Source organism: Aethalodelphis obliquidens, unplaced genomic scaffold (assembly GCF_003676395.1).
Source record: "Aethalodelphis obliquidens isolate GAN/ISIS:26980383/991018 unplaced genomic scaffold, ASM367639v1 scaffold11, whole genome shotgun sequence".
NCBI lineage: Eukaryota > Metazoa > Chordata > Mammalia > Artiodactyla > Delphinidae > Aethalodelphis > Aethalodelphis obliquidens.
In genome coordinates, this window is record NW_020837955.1 from 36,824,833 (window position 1) to 36,840,104 (window position 15,272).

The 15,272-nt window shown below is 48.5% G+C and overlaps 1 protein-coding gene across 7 annotated transcripts in view; it reads left to right on the forward strand.

Annotated features, from left to right (window-relative positions):
- Window positions 1–15,272, forward strand: part of ACADSB (acyl-CoA dehydrogenase short/branched chain) — a 43,349-nt gene that overhangs the window by 4,510 nt on the left and 23,567 nt on the right. Inside the window, exon 1 of one of the 7 annotated variants that reach the window (XM_027112843.1) lies at window positions 12,651–12,871. The exons of 5 other annotated variants lie outside the window; for them this stretch is intronic. In XM_027112843.1, the coding sequence (XP_026968644.1) occupies window positions 12,860–12,871 (12 nt within the window). In that variant the 5' untranslated portion in view covers window positions 12,651–12,859. Of the gene's footprint in view, window positions 1–12,650; window positions 12,872–12,896; window positions 13,000–15,272 lie in introns of those variants that run through there. One more of the 7 variants, XM_027112846.1, reaches the window with a different exon arrangement.

Below are 15,272 nucleotides of genomic sequence, written 5' to 3' on the forward strand. Positions count from 1 at the left end.
ATTTAATTTACTTTTTTGGGTGTGGGGGAGGAGTGATACAATTCTTTAAAAGGATTTATTTTCAGTAGATAATTGTAGAATCTCATGCAGTTATAAGAACTAATACAAAGAGATCCTGCACACCCTTTATCCAATTTGCCCCAAAGGTAACATCGTACAAAACTATAGTACAGTATCACAACCAGGAAATTGACATTGATGCAAACCATCAATCTTTTTCAGGTATCTCCAGTTTTACACATAAATTTATACACTTCTGTGCAGTTTTATCACATGTATGCATCACTACAGTCAAACTACAGGACAGTTCCGTCAGCACAAGGAGCCCTTGTTTTACCCTTTTTTTTTTTTTTTTTTTTTTGCTGTACGCGGGCCTCTCACTGTTGTGGAGCGCAGGCTCAGCAGCCATGGCTCAGGGGCCCAGCTTCTCCGTGGCATGTGGGATCCTCCCGGACCGGGGCACGAACCCATGTCCCCTGCATCGGCAGGCGGACTCTCAACCATTGCACCATGAGGGAAGCCCTGTTTTACCCTTTTATAACTACACAACATCCCTACTCCGCCACCCCACCTGTTTCTAACCCTTGATAACCACTGAGCTGTTCCCCACCTGTATAATGGTATCATTTCAAGATTATTAGGTAAATGGAATCATGTATTTGTAACCTTTTGGAATTGGCTTTTTACATTCAACATAATTATTATGACATTCAAACAAGTTGTTGCCTGAATCATACTTGGTTCCTTTTTATTGCTGAGTAGTATTCCATTGTAAAGGAGGAAAAAACTTCTACTCTCTTGGGTTTAGCGTGTGGAGCCTGCAAATTAAACTGACAGAAGACAGATTAACCTGAGGAAAAGGTTTACTTGATATGCGTAGGGAAGCCAACAAAAGAAGTAGCTTCATTAAATAAAGTTAAAGGTTTATATACTTAGTAGGGAAGTGGGAGGGGGGAGAAATTGATTCTATGGGAAAAACAAACAGGGTTCTTTAGGAAAGACCAAACAGATTTTTGAACAGATATGAGGTAAGAAAGATGATAACAGTGTTTAAGTATGAGTGGTCTTTTCCATAAAGTCCCCCAGGAGGGGATTTACAGTAGCCTCATTTCCCAGTGTTGCTTCTTTTAGTCAGATAAGAAGACTTTTTTCTGCATCTGTTGAATCTCAAATGTCTTTGGCTTGGAATAATCTTTATTGGAATCTGAGGTTCCATGTGGGTCCCCACACCATGATAGGGACATGCCATGGTTGCTTAACCATTCACCTACTGAAAGACATCCAGATTGTTTCCAGTTTTTGACTATTGTGAATAAAGCTGCTATGAACATTTGTGTGCAGGTTTTTATTTGAACTTAAGCTTTCGTTTCTCTAGGATAATACCCAGGAGTACAATTACTGGATCATATGATAACTGCATTTTTATAGGAAACCACGAAACTGTTTTCCAACATGACCTCCTACCATTTTACATTCCTATCAGCAGTGTATGAGAGATCCAGTTTCTCCTCATCCTTGCCAGCAGTTGGCATTGTCGGTAATTTTTTTATTTTAGCCATTCTGATAGGTGTGTAATTATATCTTACTGTGTTAATTTAATTTTAAAATATTCTTTAGTTTCCAGCAACTTGGAGAATGGTTATTTGAGCTAAAAGATCCTTTGAGTATCTTACTGTTAAAACAACAAAATTCAGCTGAATAAATTTTAAAGATTTTATTGGCTTTATTCAACAGCTCATGAATTGGGCAGCCTTCCATCTAGTAAACAGAAGGAAGCTCCAAAGAGCTATACAAAATAAGACTTACAGGCAGGAGGGGGTGGGACTAGAAAGTTGCTAGCAGGGAGATGATTGGAGCAAAGTCACCTTCCTTTAGGGGACAGCAGGGTCTGTCAAGCAGATGACCTCACTAGTGCTGACCAGGTAATTCCAGATTGACTGGTCTAAGATTCCACTCCTGGGAAGAGTTGAAACTAATTAATTTAGGTATTAAGTCTGGTTTGGTGATGTGGGCTTAGCACAAGTGATTCCATTTGGGGCCTGTTGTCTTTTTTTTTTTTTAACATTTCATATTTAATTATAACGTAATATTATTTTACCTTTCCTTGATCTGTAAAGTTGCTTCATTGCAAGAGGACATTAAAAATACCATCAAAATGTGCTTACCAAGAGTGAGCACTCTAATTATCTAGCTCTGGAATCATCATATGAGCTTTTTGGACTTATTAAGTCAAAAAGGACTTAGAAGAAAAATTTTATTCATGCATCTGTTATCTTTAGCCTATATAAAAACTCAGATTAAATGTAAAAATAGAATGCATAAAATTCTAAAAATAAACATGGGTAAATCCGTTTATTAGAGTAAGGAAGGTCATCCTAATTTAAAGCTGGAAGGCATCAATCAAAGAAAGGTTGATAATTTTGACAACATAAACATCAAAACCTTTTGCGTGACAAAACAAAAAAACTATGCGCAAAATCAAAAGACAGATGACAAAGTGGTTGAAAAAAATTTGCAGCTCCTCTGTCAACTTAAAGAAAAATGCACAACATGAGAGTTGTGAGATCAGGGACTTACTGATGACTAAACCTGGGAGATAGCCTCTCAGTGAGTAGCTCAAAACAAACTGCTCCAAAAAGGTAGGGGAGGAGCCACCATATATACGAAGGTTTCGGCAGGGAAAGACATGCAGTCAAGCATACATCTTGATAAAAGACTAATACTAATCACAAGGAACAAATACCTCAAGTTAATGATTTTAGTGCTTTTTTTTATGCACAGGAAGAATCTGGGGTCATTGAAATTCTTCCTGAGATAATATATCCATCTAGGGACCCTTTTGTAGAAAGCACAGATTGCTTCATTGAGCCTGCAGGTTTTTAAAAAAGTCTGAATTACGTTTAGGGTACACCGTTGGTGGGAGACTAGTGGGTTGTGACTTTACCCTCGTGTAACTGGATGATGAGGGAAGCTCTGTGTTTTGCTCACACCTGTCACCAAAGAGCTAATTTCCTTAATTTATATTGAGCTCTTAGAAATCAATAGGAAAAAAAAAACTGAATAGGAAAATGAGCACAGGACATGAATAAACAAAAACAGAATTAGAAATGTTCTTAAATGTATGAAAAGGGGTGCAAACTCGTAAATGAAAGACAGCTATAAGAACACTTTGTGATACAATGTTTTTTTACCTATGAGATGGATGCAGAAATAAAAAAACTGGCCTACAAGCTGTTTTGGCAAGATTCTAGGGAAACAGGCACCATTATATATTTGCTAGTGGGCGTGAGAATGGTTTAACTTTTACGGAGGACAATTAGAGAAAATTTGTCAGTATTTTGAATTTATTTTTAACATTGACAGAGATTTCCCTCTTCTAGCTTGTGCTACAGATGTGAAATAATGTACGTCAAAAGTTATTCATTGCAGCATTTTTTTTAGAAACTTTACTTTGCAGTATGTAATTAGATTCATAGGAAGTTGCATAAATACAAATAGTAGAGAGAGGTCCCCCATCCACTCAGATTCTCCCATGGTTGTATCTCAGTAGTACAGTTATTGAAACCGGGAAGTTGATATTATTGTAACGCCAAGGAAAGGATAGCCCAACAAAGTGGTATGAAAATTACTCTAAACCTAAAACATTTGACCATTCAGCAGCCACAAGAAAGAAACATTATCTAAATTTAAACAAAGCCTCCTGAAAGTACATCTGTAGATATAAAGAAACTGTCTTTTCTCCTATAAATCCATTTATTGTCAGTCATTTCCTACCCCCCCCACACCCAACCTCTACCATTAGAACCTAAGGCAGTAGAGAAGTTTTCTTCCCAAGAAATGTGTACATATAGTTCTGTGGTACTTTATCACTTGTAGATTTGTGTAACCAAGTCCACAGTCAAGATACAGATAGACATTCACAACAAAGAGCTCCCTTGTTACAGCATTACTTATAATAACAAAGGGAATTCTGTTACATGTTAGAAACATCTCCAGAATATATTGCTACATGGGGAAATAAATAGATAGATAGATAGATAGATACATAAATAAATAGGCCAGAATGTGGTACATAGTATGCTCTCTTAGAAGGACCAGGAGGAAAATAAGCAACTATATTTCTACTTGCTTATGTTTGTATATGAAGAATACCAAAAGGATACATAAGGATCTCCCCTATCCCCTATGGAGGATGTTGAAAGTGGGCTGGATGGGAAATAGGGCAACAGCTTTTTTGAACATAGTTACCTGTTCAAACCAAAAAGTCTTAAGTAAGACAACTGGGGGCATGGTGAAGGGGGAGCAGGGAAGGTGCAGTTGTGGATCATTTGTTCAACAAGCGAATAATTTGGCTTTTGAAAGTTATAAGGGGTGACATGAGTCAAGCATGTAAACACAGATTCCAGCTCATGCTACATATGAGAGTCACCTGTCAACTGAAAAAGTGCACAACCTAAAAGATGAGAATTCTGTTTTATTCAGCGGACATTCTGAGGACTTCAAGCTGGGGAGACAGCCTCTCATCACTCTGAGGGACTGCTCCAAAGAGGTAAGGGAGGGGCCGAGATATATAGGATATATAGGGGTTTTTGCACCAAAGACCGGGTGGTAGGAACATCAAAAGATTGCTGATAATTAAAAGAAAACCAGACATCTCAAGTTAATGAATTTAGCACTTTTCTGTGTATGGGAAGATGCAAGAGTTTTGGGCACACTGAAATCATTCCTTTGATATGCACCTAAGCTATCTGGGGCCAGTATCCTGTGCTGTCTCCTCCTGAGTTTCCTCAGGGCTCACCAATGGAGTGGCTGTAATGTGATGGCTTGATGGCTGCAACATCCTTTGTTTACTGATTTGGCAGGCAACAATTTTTTTTTTCCACTCACACACCTCAGGGAGCATTTTAGAAATGCAGAAGCCCAGGCTTCATCCTAAGTCTGTTAGATCAGAGTCTGAATTGGTGGGGCTGAAATCTTTTAGTCTAAGCGCCCCCAGGTGATCTGGGTATGTAGCCAAGAGTGGCAACCCCTGATTTAAATCTCGGGGGACTTGTTTCAAAGACACTAATAGAGTCATTGGTAAAAGTTCCCAGGATAAACTAGTTTCTTTAGTTTAATTATGTATAATTATATTTTGCAGTTAGGTTCTTAAGAAGTCCATAAAATTGTTCTGTAGTGTGATGCTGAACATATTATTTAAGACCTACATCTAGCATTTTTAAAAACAAGCCTACTTTGAAAGCCCGAAGAATACGTGGTTCAGGTATTCATTTTAAAACATCTTAACATCAAAATTTTTATTATTAAATATTTCTAATAACACAGGTAAGTGTGAGAAATAGTACAACTGGCACCCATTTCCACACAAGCTGCTTTTGCTGTCTTTTTTTTTTTTTTTTTTTTAAGAAATAAAACAATTCCGACATAAACCCTGCACTTCCACCCTCTCCACAGAAGTAACTTGTAACCGGGGCCCAGCGGTGAGGCCAGTTTTGGATCACAGGGCCGGAGATCAGACAAAAGGTAGCTGATCTCAGTTTCTCAGTTTATTGCACACAATTCGCACACAGCACGGGTTAGTCAAAGTAGGGAAACTAGACAAGGGGATAACAAGCTCTCCCAGAAGTCCGGAAAGCAGGTGTTTCAGCATGAGTGGCAGTCCTGGTCCAGCAACGGGTGTGGAGACAAGCATGGAGGCAAAGTCGCCTTCTGCTCCAGCAGGGCCTTCTGGCAGCGTCCATCTGCAACAGCCCAGCAGCGAGGAGTCGGGTCCTCCAACCAAGACCCTTCAAGTCATCTCAGTGTTCTAAGGAGTCGGCCAGTAGGTGTAATGGTCACGGTGCCCAAGGGGTCTTGTCTCCAGCAGTTGCTCCTTCTGTTTCAGTGATGGTTTTCCTCAGGCTTTACCAGACAAATTCCTTAACACTCTTAATTTATCACACTAAGACGCTGGGACTCCACATTTTCTGCCATGACTCCATCTTGACTTACTGAACATACCTCAACTGCTGTGAGTTTCACACAAGGAGAGTGGGAATCCTAACACAAGAGAAATCACAACATAACGACACTCCTGAGGCTGATGTGTATGCTTCCTGTCTTTAGACTACATCTGTGTGTATCAGTGAGAATATATACTAACATTTGGTGTTTTTAAAGTGTGCATTAACGCTGTCTCCCTGAATAAATCCTTTTGCAAAGTACTTTTTGTGCTTAATATATTTTCAAGACTTATCCATGTTGATATATGTAGCTCCCTAGTTCACTTTAACTGTTGTAAAATATACTGTTAATATACCACGACTTATGCATTCCTTTGTTGATAATTAGATTCTTAATTTTTCACCATTTCAGATGTCATTTCATTCTTTGCATGTTTATAATTGTGCATATGAATTCAAATGGAATTGCTGGGCCTCAGGACATGTATGTCTATCTTTTCTATCACTTAGGACAGTAATTACTGTAAGGAACGGCACCAAAAAATGGAGGAGAGCTTAAGCAAGCTTTATTTGGGAACGCTCCCTGGCGAGGTTCACTGGTCCGAGAGAAAGGGGCCAGAGAAGTCGCGCCCGGGCGTGGGCGCGAACAAAATTTATAGGGGTGGACGCAGGGGAGGTGCTTGCTGTGTGAAGCAGCCCTTTTTGGGTGTTGTGGCAATGTCAGGTGTCGGTTGCATCAGCCACTTTGGCGGGGGTTCCGTCTGGCTCCCTGGGCCCTTCCCCGGACCTGCTGGCCTTACATCCCGACTTCTTTGGTGTAATGGGGCGACGTTTGGTCTCTGGCTACTTCCTGCTGTACGGGGGCGCTGGAAGGGAGTCGGGCGGCCAGCGGTCCAGAGGTTAGGGGAGGGCGGCAGCGGGGGTTTCTGTGGGTAGTACGGCTTATGGGTGGAGGAGCATCTGATTCACTGCCACCCGAGAGACTTCTTGTGTACGGCTGCGGAGAAACCTGAGTAAACAGGGGGCAAGCATGAATAGGATGCAGATAAGGATTAAGGGGCCTAGGACTGGTGTCAGCCAGGTATAGAGGGTGGACCGCCACCAGTCAGGGATGGGGGAGGTGGATTGTCGCTGCCTGCGTTGGAGTTCTTTTAAGCGTCGGAGAGCATCTACATTGTCTTCAACGACCCCTGCCTCGTTGATGTAGTAGCAGCACTCTTCCTGTAGGAAGAGGCAGGTACCTCCTTTGCCGGCTGTCAGAAGGTCCAGGGCGCGTCGATTTTGGAGGTCAACTCGGGCTACTAAGGTGATCTGGCGCTGGAGGGAGGTGATGGAGGCGGCAGAAGCCTCGATGGCTAGCTGGAGTTTCTGTTCTAGGTCACGGGATGTTGAGACACTGTGTGTTAGGGCTCCTCCCCCGATGCCCGCAGCAACGAGGCGAGGGAAAAGCCTGCGACCATAGGGAGAAAGATGGCCCTTTTTTGTCGGCCAAAAAGTTGTGTGGTAAGTGAGAGAAATTCAGCTTGGCCATATAATGTGAGTGGACACAAGGGTGACAGGGATACATGGGAAGGGGGAGGAAGAGTTGACCTCTTTTGTAAGGGAGCCATTACACCAAAAGAACAAGCCTGGTGGGGCCCCCATTGGCGTAGTTACAGGGAGGGATGAATTGCAAGGGAGTGCATCATTAGTTAAGTTTGGGCGGCTGCCATAGCAAATTGTGAGGTTCTTTTTTTCTAAATCAAGAAATATGGGGACTCTTAAAGGGGGGAAAAGGTAAGTTCTGGGAGGAATTGAGGAGGGTAGAGGTGAAGGGCTGGTCGAGTGGGACAGCAGTCAATGGTGGTCGGCCAAGTAAGGCACATAGAAAGCAGTCAGAGATGTTGCCTATCCCGGTGTGATTAAGCATTTGCACCCCCTGGCGGATGAGGACCAACCGAGAAAAAGGGACCATCTTGTGGTCAGGGTGGGGTAGTTAGCGTTCTAGGGCCTGTTCCGTCTCCTGGACCATGGTGGCCTGCTCGCTCAAGTGCTGGATAATTTCAGGGATCACTCTGACGTATGAGCAGAAGACCCTGATAGAGCCCATGGGGTAGGCATCAGTTGCCCACTGGTAGATTTTTCCTTGTACCCCTTTTACCCATCTTGTGTCCCAGGGATCTTTGATGTTGATGAATAATTGACCCTTGCCATTTCTGGTGAGCAGGTGGGATTGTCAGAGAGAGCTCCTGGTATCTAGTTTTGCCACATGGATGTTACATGAGGGATAGGGGCACCCCCCCATAGGTCTCACTCCACCATTGACAGTAGTCTCGGGTCTGATCGTAAGTGAAGCAGTCAACGGGGGTGGACCATCCCAGGGGAACACCTTCTATGTTAGAGATGGGGATCTGGACTGTTACCAGGGCCTGGCACCCATCTGGTTGGCAGTTTCCCGTGACCAGGACTCGAGCATGGGTTCGACCTTTAGCTTGCCATGTCCCGTGGACATGGAAGCGCCATAGGGACATCTGGTGAGTCCTGGGTGGCAGGAGGAGCAGCAGGAGGAGAGACAGGGTGACGAACAAGCCGTAGTCTCGTGGGACCCAGCGGCAGGGCCGTCCAAGTCTCTGGAGTTGGGGCCATTTTAAGGCGGGAGACATGGTACCAGGAGGGGTGTCCCAAGAGTTTAGCTGCCGTGGGAGTGGTGAGGATCACTGTATGGGGGCCTGTCCACCGTGGCTTGAGAGATTGGGGGTGTAATTCTTTGAGGAGGACGCTATCGCCGGGTTGTAGAGGGAGAGAGGAAGTTTCAGAGACCGTGACCGTCGGCAGGTTGCGGTCAGTGTGCTCACGTAGAAGGTGGAGAAGCAGAGACAGGTAGGGGAGGTAGGAAGCTAGGGGTGGGTTTTGGGTTGTTAAGTTATGGAGGAGAAAAGGGCGGCCGTAGAGCAGTTCAAATGGACTGAGACCAGTAGGGGTCCGAGGTGAGACTCGGATTCAGGTGAGGGCAAGGGGGAGCAGGTTGGGCCACGAGATACGGACCTCAAGGGACAGCTTGGTGAGGTGGTCTTTCAAGATTCCATTGGCACACTCAATCTTACCGGATGACTGGGGGTGGTAGGGGAGGTGGAGTCTCCAGGTGATCTGAAGAGCCTTGGATACCTGTTGAACCAGCTGAGAGAAGAAGATGGCTCTGTTGTCCGACTGGATGGAGATCAGCAGGCCAAATTGGGGGATGATATGTTGGAGAAGGATGGTGGCGACCGTATCTGCTGTTTCTCGGGCCGTTGGGAAGGCCTCGATCCAACCTGAAAAGGTGTCAACGAGAGTGAGCAAATATCGGAAGCGTTTACAGCGGGGCATGTGGGTGAAGTCAATCTGCCAGTCCTCGCCAGGTTGGTGTCTGCGCATCTGGTGAGTAGGGATTTGGGGTCGTAGGCCCCCTTGTGGAGAGACGGACGCGCCAGTCTGGCAAGCTGCGTGAGTTTGTGAGATGGCATCTCTGAGTCCAGGCATGTAAAAGAGGGGATCTAGGAAATGGAACATCGCCTTCGGGCCAATGTGTAGGGACTTGTGGATGTCTGATAGGAGGCTGGCCGCTTGGGCTGAAGGGAGGGCAACTTTGTTGTCCATAAAAATCCATCCTTTTTCGGCCTTGTGGCCCCCTTTGGATAGTAGGGCTGTCTCTTCGTGGGGGTCGTATGCGGGTCGGATTGAGGTGGTGAGGAACAAGATCGGAGCTGGAGGGGCCTCTTTGGTGAGCTTGCGGACCACGGAGTCGGCCTTTGAGTTACTTTGTGCTATTGGGTTAGAGGGAGACTGGTGGCCCCTGCGGTGGATGATTGCCACCTCCTCAGGCAGTTGGAGGGCCTCTAGAAGTTTTGCGATGAGGGAGGCGTTGACCACCGGGGAACCCTTGGTGGTCAAAAATCCGCGTTCCCTCCAAAGAGCTGAATGGCTGTGTGCAATCAGGAAGGCGTATTTAGAATCTGTATAGATATTGACCCTTTGGCCCTTAGAGAGGTCGAGGGCCCGCATGAGTGCTATCAGTTCAGCCCTTTGAGAGGTTGTCCCTTCTGGGAGGCGGTTGGCCTCGATAATGGTTGAGATGGTTACTACCGCGTAGGCCGCCCGGCGGTGTCCGTCAGGGCCGAGTATTGAGCTGCCATCTACGAAGAGGGTGCGGTCCGGGTTTAACAGTGGAGTATCAAAGAGTCCCTCCCTCGGCGGGCTGAGGGCCTCTACGACTTGGGGGCAGGAGTGGGAAGGGGAGGTCCCGGTATCAGAGATAGGCAAGAGGTAGGCCAGGTTTAGGCGGGGGTGGGGGGGTGGGGTTGGAGGGGGAGAGGTTGAGGGAAATAGCAGAGTTTTCAATGAACAGCAGGTGGAATTCCTGGATGCGGGAGGGGCCCAAGAGAGAGAGAGACTTATGGCCAAAGAGGTCGGCCAGTCGGTGGGAGGAAAATACAGTCAGCGGGCGGGCCAGGGTCAGTTTGAGTGTTTGGTCAGCTCGGCTGCTGCTGCCGAAGCTTGGAGGCATGGTTGCCATCCCCGAATGGTTGGGTCAAGTTGTTTGGAGAGGTAGGCCACAGGGCGATAGGAAGGCCCTACGGGTTGGACAAGGAGTCCGGTAGCTATTCCGATCCATTCATCTACAAAGAGGTGGAAAGGACGGTCTGGGTTAGGCAGAGAAAGGGGAGGGGAGGATATCAGGGTGTCTCTGAGGGTGAGAAAGGCCCGTCGAACAGTGGAGGGAGAGGTAAGGGGTCCTTGGGGGGTTTCTTTAGCAGCTAAATATAGGGGCTTAGCAAGAAGAGCAAAGTTAGGGATCCAGTGTCGGAAAAATCCTGTTAGGCCCAGAAAGGAGAGAATCTGGTCAGCTGTCTCTAGAGGTTGGAGGTCGCAGATGGCCTGGGTGTGGTCGGCTGTCAGGCTCTTTGTTGTGGGGGTAAGGTGAATCCCCAGGTAGGTTACTGAGGGTGTAGACAGTTGGGCCTTGGTTGGAGAGACCCAATAGCCGCGGGAGCCGAGGAGATCAGCAGTGTGTTGTTTTGAGAGTCTGAGAGATGGGCTACAGAGGAGGAGGTCATCCACGTATTGGAGGACTATACTGGGGGTGAGAGGGCAGGAAGCGAGGTCCCGCGCCAGAGCCTGGCCAAAGAGGTAGGGGCTGTCGCGGAAGCCCTGGGGAAGAACCGTCTAGGTAAGCTGGCGGGAAGCCTGGGTATCCGGATCTGTCCAGGTGAAAGCAAAAAGGAAGTAGGAATCAGGGTGTAGGGGGATAGAAAAGAAGGCGTCTTTGAGATCGAGGACCGTAAAATGGGTGGTGGACGGGGGAATATGGGAGAGCAAAGTGTATGGGTTTGGCACAACTGGGTGGAGGGGAATTATCGCCTCATTGATCAGTCAGAGGTCCTGGACCAGGCGGTAATCTCCTGAGGCCTTGCGGACAGGCAGGATGGGGGTGTTGCAGGGAGAGTCCGTGGGGATGAGGAGCCCCTGGTCTAAGAGTCTGGTGATAATAGGTCATAAGCCCCTTAGATGAGTTTCAGAAATGGGGAATTGGGGCCTGGATGGAAACTTGGAGGGGTCTTTAAGACGGATTAGGACAGGGGGGTGGTGTGTCGCTATTATGGGTTTTGATGTATCCCAGACCTGGGGGTCTATCCTGTTGGGGGAGATGGGAGGAGGAAGAGAGGAGGGAGAGGGCTCTGCTGCCAGAACGAGGAGGGGGAGCAGGAGTTGAGAGGAGGAGGCCTTAGGATCAAATCTGGCAAGTTGGAGAGAGGCCCCTAATTGGAAGAGAACATCACGACCTAGCAGAGGAACCGGGCAGGACGGTATGACTAAGAAAGAATGAGTGAAAGGGAGCCTCTCGATGTAACATGAGAGGGGGCCGGTCTAGAGCGGGAAGGACCGCTTACCGTCGATGCCCATAACCGAGATCTGGGAAAGAAAAACTGGCCCGGAATATGTAGGCAAGACCGAATAGGTAGCCCCCGTGTCCACCAGGAATGAGCTGGACTTACCCGCTACCTGTAGCGTTACCCTGGGCTCAGCGAGGGTGATGGGGGTCTTCGAGTCCGGGTGTTGTCACTTGTCAGCCAATCCCAGGAGTTTGAGTGGTGGAGCCGTCGGGTCGGTCCACCCTCCACGTGGAGGCGCTGAGGGAGGGCCGGCCGTAGGGCAGTCACTTTTCCAATGGCCTGTTAGCCCGCAGCCAGGGCCGGGCTTGGAAGGAGGCCGGGGATTGGGACATTGGCGAGCCCAGCGCCCCTCTTTTCCGCACTTGAAGCAGGCCCCTGGTGGGGTTGCCTTCGGCGGGTCCCGTGGATGTTGTCCATGGGAGATGGCCAGGCGCAGGGCGGCTACGAGGGCTTGGGTCTGGAGGGCCACCTTTTGGTGCATCCGAGCCTCTTGGCTGGATTCTGCCAAATCTTCACGGGCATTGTAGACTTTAAAGGCCATTTTTACCAGGTCTCGGATGGGAGTCTGGGGGCCGTCCTCTGCCCGCTTAAGTTTTTTTCTGATATCAAGGGGCTGATTGGGTGATAAAGAGGGTGGCCAAGACCGTTGCGCCTGCGGGGGTGTCAGGGTCCAAGCGGGTGTAGAGAGTTAGGGCCTCTGTAAGGCGGGCGAGAAAAACGGCTGGATTTTCACTGGGCTCTTGGGTTATCTCTTTTAGCTTTTCGAAGTTGACAGTCTTGTGGGAGGCAGCCTGCATACCAGCCAAGAAGCATTGGATCATTAGATCGCGTTTGCGGCGACCGTCTTGGCCGTCCTGATAACTCCAGCCCGGATCGGTGCCAGGAACGGCAGTGGCTCCGACGGGCATAGAGTTATCAGTGAGGTGGACCTGATCTGCGTGGTTTCGGGCAGCAGTTTGAATTCGTTCCCTCTCGTCGGGGGTCAGAGTGGAAGATAGGATCACAAAGATGTCGTGTCAGGTTAGATCGTAAGCTTGAGAGAGGTAGCGAAATTCTTTGATGTAGCGGGAGGAGTCGGCGGAAAAGGAGCCTAATCGCTTTTCTATTTGAGAGAGATCTTGAAGGGAAAAGGGAACATGAACTAGAAGGTCTGGGTCCTGGGAGTCGTGGTGGTGGGAGGGGGTGTGTGAGCTGACTGGCGAGGAGAGGGGTGATGAGAGAGAGACGGAGGGAGAGGAAGCGGGGGAAGGGGGGGCCAAGGGGGAGGTTGCCGGGGGGAGCGGGGGAGCGGTGGGGGGCGATGGAGTGGGCTCGGGAGGGAGAGGGGCCGGTCCAGGGTAGGGTGGGGGTTGGAGAGGAGCTCGGGTGGGTCGGCTAGTGGAGAGGGGTCATCGTCAAAGGAAATTAGGGGCTTGGATGTAGGAGATGTCTGTTTGGCAAGGATCTGGGAAGTGGAACAGTCGACGCAGAGGGAAGGGCGGGAGCGTAAATACCAGAAGGCCTGGACGTAGGGGACCTCGGACCATTTGCCCGTCCTGCGGCAGTAATCTAAATCGCGGAGGATGTTGAAATCGAAAGTCCCTTCAGGAGGCCATTTAGATTGATTGTCTAGAGGGTACTGTGGCCAGGCCTTGGTGGAATAGAATATGAGCCGCCCGCGGCGGAGATCTTGAGAAAAGCCGAGTTTTGTAAAGTTGGCCAGGAGACACCCCAGGGGTGCCTTAGGGTCTGGTTTGGATTCTGAAGTCCCCATGACCTCCGGTCTGTCCCCGGGTGAACAGAGAAAGAGAGAGACGTCTCTGGTCTCAATCTCTGGTCACGGCGGATCGGAGAGCAGTCAGGCGGTTAGGACGTCTCCACAATCGCCCGAGGCTCGGAGGGAAGACGGTGGAGTCCCTGACGCGGCCGCGGTTAAGGCCAGGGAGTCCGGTGGGTAGGGCCCCCGGGGGTCGAGGGGAACGAAGGAGGGACTTACCCCGCTTCTGCCGGATCGGGTGGGTGAGCAGAGGTCCCCGGTCGGGAGGGGTGGCCCCGCGGTAATTTGTGGGGCTGGGTACCCCTCCCGGGTTTCGGCACCAAATGTAAGGAACGGCACCAAAAAATGGAGGAGAGCTTAAGCAAGCTTTATTTGGGAACGCTCCCTGGCGAAGTTCACTGATCCGAGAGAAAGGGTCCAGAGAAGTCGCGCCCGGGCGTGGGCGCGAACAAAATTCATAGGGGTGGACGCAAGGGAGGTGCTTGCTGTGTGAAGCAGCCCTTTTTGGGTGTTGTGGCAATGTCAGGTGTCGGTTGCATCAGCCACTTTAGCGGGGGTTCCGTCTGGCTCCCTGGGCCCTTCCCCGGACCTGCTGGCCTTATAATTACATCAGTTTTTACACTAACCCATAAAGTGTAAGGGTCCGTCCATTCCCTTCCACCCACTACAACAGCTTGTTAAAAAAAGAAAAGAACTAGTTCATGACCCTTGTAAAAGATGGTAAAGAAGACTTTATTCAGGAAGGGACTACTGCATTGGGGTTTTGCAGTAGGGATGTGAGATCAAAGCTCAACTCCAAATACAAGGACACATGGATATTTATAGCCAAGAAGCAGGGTGGGCATCAGTGGGTGGAAAATTAAAAGAGAAAACAGCAGAAATCAGGGGTATTCTTGCTAGACCCACGCTCTACAGGATCTTGCCAAAGGTGGACCAAAGTGATGAGATACCAAGGATAGGAGATTTTCATTAATCTGTCCCAGCAGGATTCTTACTAAAACTGGATAGAGGGGCACTTGAACTCAGCCCAAGGTTGGGACCTAGCAGAAAGAGGAGCTCGACTCCTTTGGTTAAGGAGAGTCTTTGTCAAACTTCCCCAACACTTCAGGGTCAAATGGGGCGCAAGGAAGAAGCTAGAGGGGGCTGAGGAACGTGGGGCGGGAACGAATGGGAAGAGAATGAGAGCCGAGTGTCCTGGGAGTCGGAGAGATGGAGCATCTGAAAGGAGGGGGCGCTCAGCTGAACTGAGTCAGCTGCAGTGAATAAATTGAACTCCGAAAAGCATGGAGATGTTTGATCTCGAACGGAGGAGATCCTGCTGATTGGTGGGGGGCAGAGCCATGTTGGGGTGGGCTGAGGAGTGAAGTAGAGACAGCTAGTAGAGCAACTCTTCAGCAATGTGTGGCTGTGAAGGAAGGAAGGGGAGAGGCTGGTCACCGGAGGCAGATGCCAGGCTCAAGGATGGCTCACATGGTCAGAATTAGAGCAGGGAGAAATGGAAAAAACATGGAAGACAAAAGTATGGCTGAGCACCCTGCAGAGGTTGGAGGGGTGGGATCCAGAGAAGAGGTAGAGGGACTGGCCTTAGGAGGGAAGAGAAAAAATAGGTGCAGGTGCAGGACAATGTATGGGGTTGGTGGTGACAAGTTGAGGCGGTTCCCATTT